This window comes from Choloepus didactylus, chromosome 9 (assembly GCF_015220235.1).
Source record: "Choloepus didactylus isolate mChoDid1 chromosome 9, mChoDid1.pri, whole genome shotgun sequence".
NCBI classification, from domain to species: domain Eukaryota; kingdom Metazoa; phylum Chordata; class Mammalia; order Pilosa; family Megalonychidae; genus Choloepus; species Choloepus didactylus.
This window is the reverse complement of record NC_051315.1, coordinates 63,686,257-63,694,155: the sequence shown is the minus strand read 5'-3', so window position 1 is coordinate 63,694,155 and position 7,899 is coordinate 63,686,257. Positions and strand designations below refer to the sequence as shown.

The 7,899-nt window shown below is 39.0% G+C and overlaps 1 protein-coding gene across 1 annotated transcript; it reads left to right on the top strand.

Moving 5' to 3' along the window:
- The first annotated feature begins 4,313 nt into the window (after window positions 1–4,313).
- LOC119544260 (F-box only protein 28-like) lies at window positions 4,314–7,309 on the top strand. The gene has a single exon (XM_037849581.1). The coding sequence runs from the start codon at window positions 4,314–4,316 to the stop codon at window positions 5,415–5,417; it is 1,104 nt and encodes a 367-aa protein (XP_037705509.1). The 3' UTR covers window positions 5,418–7,309.
- Window positions 7,310–7,899: the final 590 nt, after the last annotated feature.

The window sequence follows — 7,899 nt, the reverse complement described above, 5'->3', positions numbered from 1 at the left end:
AACTGGTCTATCAACCCTTCTCATAACAGTTTTATCATCCATTGATGAGTGCTGCCTAAACCAATCAAACAATAGTGATTTCCTAATTCTATCATCCCTTCTACATTTATTAACTGGAATTCCTGTGTAAAAGAACCTTCTCTCCTCAACTAGGACTATTTAGTTATTCTAAAATTTGGTTTGTACAGGAAAGGCAGGATAAATTATTTTTTCTTTTTCATTTGATTTCTAATTTTCAGAGTAAAGGCTTGGTGCCCTAGCTATTTCTAATGGTGACTAATGACATTCTGTTTAATTAATTAATTAGCTTTTTTTCATATCATTATGAGTTCATGGATCTTATATATTCAATGTGTTTTAATTAATTATAGTTGTTTTTCTTTTTGATGTTTAAATTGTTCCATATTGGGCCAGAGGAGGCTCCAGAAGAAGTTGGCTTTTGTGTCATTTTTATATAACCCAGTAATCTTTGATAACTTCTTTGCTTTCAGGAACAAAACACCCTAAGCCATTTTGGGCATTTTCTGCCCCAGTCCTGGAATCAGCTAATTTAAAAATGGTGTACTCTGGTGTTAAGGCTGTTCATTGCTATTGGCTTGTCTTTGCTTCTAAGCCTTTTTATGAAATAAAAGATTACAGGGCTTTTACTTAACTTCTTTGTTTTTCAATTTGTATCCTTCATCTTTGACATGGAAAATTTTGGATCCTAACACATTAACATAACCATTTGCTCTATAATATCCATAAGAGTCTCAAAATGATACCAGTATTTTTACTAACCATTACACTACTCTACTGAAGTTTAAAACTTGCATTTCTTTTTCTTCCTAGAATATATATTTCAAAGAATATATAGTCAAAGTCTTACATTTTAAAAAATTTTGAAATAGTTCTTTAGGCAGTTACGTCACCAGCTTGGCATACAGTTAAGTCCGTTTGTTTTAGAACAGACTTTTTGGTACTTTGTCAGGCAACGTTCTTTGCTTTATTTTATAAGCATTATTAGAAAATAGTTTTCTTCAAGCTGTAGTAAGAATTGAGGTAAAAAGACTGAAATGGGAAGAAACCATACTTCTATGCATCATTTAATAGTACACCAATGATTTCACAACAATTCGTCCGGGATTCCCTGAATAAACTTTTCCTTGATAAAACATTTTTATATTGCCTCAATTTAGATAATGTAGTCATGTCATGAAAACTGAAGTCTTAATGTTTCCAGGCTCTTCAGTCTGTCCTTGAATACTATTAATACTGTTAATACTGTTAATAATCATATTTACTGAGTTGAAATATTCATGATTAAAAAAAAGGAATCCTAGCCAGCAGTTCCTTTTGAAGTCAAGTTTTTTACATTAAATATTTGAATTAATCTTTTGCAGCAGTAAAAAAACACACATACAGATTTCTTTCTTCATTTTGTGTACTGTTAGACTGCAACATTCACAGTGTATGAAACATCATTTGGCTATTGTGGGACAAAACATGTTTAAAGAGAAAGTACAAGAACTCTGGAGTCAGATGGAATTGGTTTTATGTAGCCTCAACAGTAACTAACAACAAGAATGTAATAAAATTGCCTAAACTTTTACAAACTTGGTGTTCCAGTTTGCTAATGCTGCCCTTTGCAAAACACCAGAAATGGATTGGCTTTTATAAAGGGGGTTTATTTGGTTACAAAGTTACAGTCTTAAGGCCATAAAGTGTCCAAGGTAAGGCATCAACAAAGGGTACCTTCACTGAAGGATGCCCATTGGCATCTGGAAAACCTCTTTTAGCTCGAAAGGATGTGGCTGGCATCAGCTTGCTCCCAGGTGGCATTTCAAATGGCATTCTCTAAAATGTTGCTCTTGGGGCATTTTGTCTTCTCTTAGCTGCAGCTCCTCCTCAAAATGGCACTCTCAGTTGCTCTCCAAAATGTCACTCACAGCTGCACTGAGGTCCTTCTGTGAATTCCTTTATAGGACTCCAGTGATCCAATTAATACCCACCGTGAATGGGTGGGATAACACCTCCATGGAAATTATCCGATCAAACATCTCACTCACAGTTGATTGAGTTACATCTCCATGGAAACACTCAAAGGATTCCAATCTAATCAACACTACTACATCTGCCCCCAAAAGATTGCATCAAAGAACATGGCATTTTGGGGGACATAATACATCCAAACCAGCACACTTGGTGTCCACAGATGTAAAAGGGGTGTAATAATACATACTTACAGCTATCCTGAGCAGCAAGTTACGTCCCAAATGTAAAGTGGCTAGCAGAGTATTTGGCACAATAGGTACTTAATAACCATCTTCTTTCTCTCAACCTAAAAGCCTCTTAAGATAAACAAACACGGAAGAAAGTTTGATTTCAAAGATGACTATGAGTACAGTCCTACTTCCTCTCTAACTTGATTCTTCAGTCATTTTGTGTAGTCCAGCTCTACTTTAAAGGTAGTGCCAAACTGAACTCTTATTGCTTCAGCTGGCCATGAAGCCAATGTATTAAGTAGTCTTTCCAGTCCTGTTAATTTATATAGGGCACATAGGTAATATAAAAAAGTGGCTATCCTAAGCAGGGGTTCTCCAAATGGCCATCAGACAGGGTATTGCAAAGGTAGTTTCCAGAGGGAGATCCTGAAATAATTTTCCAGGTCATTTAAGAACAGCTGCAAGTTTCATCCCACCCTTTGGAGACATTTTACTCCACTTTTCTCATCCAGAGTAAAATGCAGTACAAGAATCTTAATTCTTGGTAGTGAGACATCTGGTGGGAGTAATGCTTTCCTTAGGGCTGGTACTCACATTTTGATTTTTTTACTTTTAAATAATCACTTCTGTCATTTGGTGGTAGTTAAAAAAAATAATAAGGGAAGAGAGCACACTTTTTTTTTTAACTGAAACAAAAAGAATTCCTCCTAAATCACCATAATAGCAACTTTCACAGCATGTCCCACATATCACATGTTCCAAGACATTTTAATGTGTATTACTTGAAAAAAGTATACACATATTTGGTAATGCTGGGTTAAGGAAACGAACAGGTCTGTTTATCTCAGGACTATATATATAGGATATATATATAGTATATATATATACTAATATACTAATATATATTATCAGTCTTTCAAAGCAGGCTGCAATGTGCAGCATTTTCCAAATTTACCTGAGCCTAGATCCCCTGATCTACAGAGCAGCTTAGAGGATCATTGTTTCACAGAACACACTTCAGAAAATACTGTATTAAAATATAAAACTACAAGAAAGAGGAACAATGGACCAAAGTATGCCCAACATACAAAATGGCATTCAGGAGACTGTAAGTTCTTATTTGCTTTGGCCATTGTAACCATTCTTTCGCTTTAAGAAATAGAAACCATTACAAACCAATTAAACATAAAATGGAAGTTCTTAGTAGAATGCAAGGTTATCTCTCACAGAGTCTAAGGGTAGAAAATATGTAGGACTTTAGGAGGACTAGAATCTGGAACTGGAAAATCAAAATTTCTGATTATTTACTTCTCTTTATTTCCCCAGGACATTATGATTGATTCTCTCTCCTTCGTCCTCCCTGCCTGTTTTGTTTTTCTGTGTGTTTTTCACTGTACCTGTCAAGAAAGTGTGTGACATAGTCCTGATTCTATAAGTTCTCCTTCAAGAAGCCAGTAGTATTTATTGCTATGTTCTAAGCCCAACTTGCAGAGAGAAAGGGGATGTTGATCCGTTCAGCTTGACTCAGGTCTTCACTTCTAGCCAAATCTGCTGTGGATGGAGGGTTCATATGCTATAAACAGGCTTAGGCCTACCTCCTCAGTAGGGTGAGGGAAGTGGACTTTTCAGGGGCCCTGGGATGAGCAGGCATCACCAAAGTAACATTACCCATGGCTTCTTTATAAGAATCATCTTAGAAAGAAGGACAGTCTTCATTTTAGTATCTTGTATGTTGACATTAGCAAATGGATTTTGAAAGAATGTCCTTCATAGAATCTCTCTGAATGAATATTGTGTTAGGCATTATCATTTGTTATCACTATCTAATTCTCCTCTACTTCTGGGTACAAGGAGAATTCCTGCCCCTTGAAATTAGATGTGTCCATGTGGGTTAAGTTAGTCAATTAAATGTCATTTTGGGGTGGGAACACTTTGAATGGAAGGGATTTGAGACTGAAGCAGCCTGAAAATGCAGACTCAACTAGTAGACATCTGGAAGATCTCCAGCAAATGTTGTATGAGTCAGAAGTACACTTTTATTCTGCTAAGCCCCTGAAATTTTGGAGCTGTCTGTTATTGCATTAAAAACTATTCTGGAAAACCCCCAAGATGGCGGCGGCGTCGGAGGAGCGAATGGCCGAGGAAGGAGGCGGCGGCCACAGTGATGGCTGCTCCTCTTCGGCCGCCGGCTCTGCTCAGAGACAGCCCCCACCGCCGCCACCGCAGCCCCTGCAGCCGGCGTCCCAGGCGCCCCCAGCCCTGGCCCTGGCTCCGGACCAGCTGCCTCAAAACAACACGCTGGTAGCGCTGCCCATCGTAGCCATCGAGAACATCCTCAGCTTTATGTCCTACGATGAAATTAGCCAGCTCCGCCTGGTTTGTAAAAGAATGGACTTGGTCTGCCAGAGAATGTTGAATCAGGGATTTCTGAAAGTTGAGAGATACCATAATCTATGTCAGAAACAAGTTAAAGCACAACTCCCAAGGAGAGAGTCAGAAAGGAGAAACCATTCATTGGCTCGTCATGCAGATATCCTTGCTGCTGTTGAAACAAGACTATCATTGTTAAATATGACTTTCATGAAGTATGTGGATTCCAATCTCTGTTGCTTCATCCCAGGAAAGGTGATCGATGAAATTTATCGAGTGTTGAGATACGTCAATTCTACCAGAGCCCCTCAGCGAGCTCATGAAGTACTTCAAGAATTAAGGGATATTTCCTCCATGGCAATGGAATACTTTGATGAGAGGATTGTTCCAATTCTAAAGAGGAAATTACCAGGATCAGATGTGTCTGGGAGACTCATGGGCTCTCCTCCAGTCCCAGGACCTTCTGCCACACTAACAACAATGCAGCTCTTCTCCAAGCAAAACCCTTCAAGACAGGTTACCAAACTCCAGCAGCAGGTTAAAACAAATGGTGCTGGTGTGACTGTTCTCAGGCGTGAAATTTCTGAGCTTCGCACCAAAGTGCAAGAGCAACAGAAACAGCTTCAAGACCAGGATCAGAAACTGCTAGAGCAGACCCAGATCATAGGTGAACAGAATGCACGGTTGGCCGAGCTGGAATGCAAACTGAGAGAAGTAATGGAAAGTGCAGTAGGAAACTCCTCAGGATCTGGGCAGAATGAGGAGTCTCCTCGGAAACGGAAAAAGGCAGTGGAAGCCATAGACTCTCTTAGGAAATCTAAACGTCTTCGGAATAGAAAGTAAATTGGAATGTGCTTCTGGCTCCAGAGGAAGACGTGGCTTAGTTGCTTAAGCAGTTATGCATATCAGGACACTGTGAGCAACACAGTGTCCCCTTAGGCTTCTAGGCTTTTAGAACACAATTTAAACTTGAACTCTTATGGTTGGGAAATTCTTTTCCTGCTTCTCCTGGTTGTACTGATGCACAGAATCTTTTTACTTTGCAATGGATTTGTACTAACCAGATCTGTTCTATCATGTTTTGAGGAGTTAACTTTTTTCCTGTGCAGATAATGTTTAAAGTGAGTTTGTTTCTGCATATATGCACATTACATAAGGATCTTAAACCCAGCCTTGACAAACTAGAATTAAGTTTAAATACAGAAAATGTCCTGTTCACTTGAAAGGAAAGACCTACTTTTTAAATGGACACTATCTTGTTTAAAAAAAAAAAAAAGTTAACTTTTTGTTATAAGTGACCTTTGTCTGGAATGTCTGAAAAGTAAATGCTTTTTGGTATTGAAGTAATGGGTAACTAAAATGGACTTGCATAGTATTGGCTGTAGAAGGGGCCTCTACAGTATTGACTATATATTTTTATAAACTACTGGTAAGGGACTTACCCAGTTGTTATATACATGTTTTCAGATCTCTTGGGGCCGTGTCCTACATCTGCATGGATGGATGCATGCATTGCCTAGTCAGTTCACTTAAAAACCTCTTGCACTGGTATGGATCTTGAACCGTTGTACTTCTCTACTTTTTAGAGCAGCTTCTTAGATTATTTAAGCGCTTAGCATCTTCCACCACAACAGGGTGCCCCTAGAGAGGAAATTGTTGGTCCATTTGTCCTCCAGTTTTACGGGGCAAGAGACTATTGAATCCTGTTGCTTTATCTGTTCTCTGTAGGATTCAGGTACACTGGCTAAGGCAGTACCCCAAATTCCAAGGCTGTTTCTATCAATATCAGACCTCTGTTAACTAGTACTGTTCCTTACTCTGTGTTGCTCACTGGTCAAATGTGGTGATTGAGTAGGCAACAGACTTATGGGATGCAACTTTGCAATTGAAACAAAGTTCATTGAAAATAATTGTACTATGAAAAAGCATTTTGATCATTTCATTTCGGGGGGCAGGGTGACCTGAGAGAAGCTTTTTTTATTTAAATTTCAAGTTTTCCTTATCTTACAATTTTAAACAAAAGCTTTATTTTTTTTTGCACTCCTCTTTTGAGCTTGTAACTGGAAAAGCATGTCTTGCACTGTTCAACCTTCTGAGTGATCATTTTTAACAACCTCCAAATTGTATAGTCATTATTTTCCCCAGCTGTATATTTTTGAGGATTTATTGAACTATCACTGTCCTAGTTTTTTTTTTAGTTTTTTATTTTGAAATAATTTCAAACTTATAAGACATTTGCAAAAATAATACAATCCCCATAGAGAAAACTCTCACTTACCCCATACCCCCAGATACCCAGTTCTATCACTAGTTTTATTTTAATGTACTAAATGATATAGCTATTATTTGACTGTTAAATTCTTTTAAATAACTATTGTGTTGCGTTTCAGTAGATTTAGGTGTAATATAGAAAACCATCCCTTTCCAGGTGGGAGTTTGACAGCTGTATAAAACCTAAGGGTTTGGTATGTACCTTAGTTGAACAAAAGCACAAGGTTACCACCTTTTACAAGCATCCGACATAACATGGTTATGCATCCTTTAGATTAACCTCACCAAATGAAACTTTCCTATCCATTTTTAATATTGTCCTTAACATAATATTGTCCTTAGATTTTGATCAAGTCTATGTCTAACTTTGAAATTCCATTTACGATGTAGTATGTTTTCAATGAAAAACCATAAAGTAACATCTAAGTGTTTCATGGTTTGTTGGGAAGATATTTTTAAAATAAACAATTTCCATAAAAAAAAAAAAAAAACTATTCTGACTAGTACAAATATTGAAATGAACAACACAGGTTCAAAACTTTAATGAAGATGTGTGGTCGCAGTTGATTTGTCGGGGAGGGGGTGGCGGCCGGTTGCTAAATCCTAGGCTCTCAGGATTGCTTGGAGGGTACCGGCGGCGGGGGCTCTTTCCCGGAGGCGAGGGCGAGGCGGGGGACTTGGCCAGGTCCCCGGCGGGGTGGCGTGCAAAGTATGGAGGGCGGCGAGAAAGGAACAGGCGGGACACGGTTCTTTTAGGGTGAAGAAACCAAGAGAGAGAGAGTTTATTAGGGGAGAGTACAAGCTTATATCCGGCGTTTAGAGGGCGGGGTAGCTGTAGAGGTTAAAGGCTTGGATTGGTTCTGAGAGGGCGCGGAGGTTGATTGAAAAGGGGCGAGAGTTGCTCCGGTAACGGTGTCTGGCAACAATGTATGCGCACTGGTGGTAATGGGAGTTGCACTGGCAACGGGGAGTGTCCGGGCAAGATAAGGGGGTGGGGAAAAGGCGGTTCCCTCCGGCAAGCCTCCCCTAACAGTGGTATTTTGGGTGAGGAAAT

Excerpts from the sequence above, each read along its gene's own strand:
- LOC119544260 (XM_037849581.1), top strand. The coding sequence starts at position 4,314 with ATGGCGGCGGCGTCGGAGGAGCGAATGGCCGAGGAAGGAGGCGGCGGC.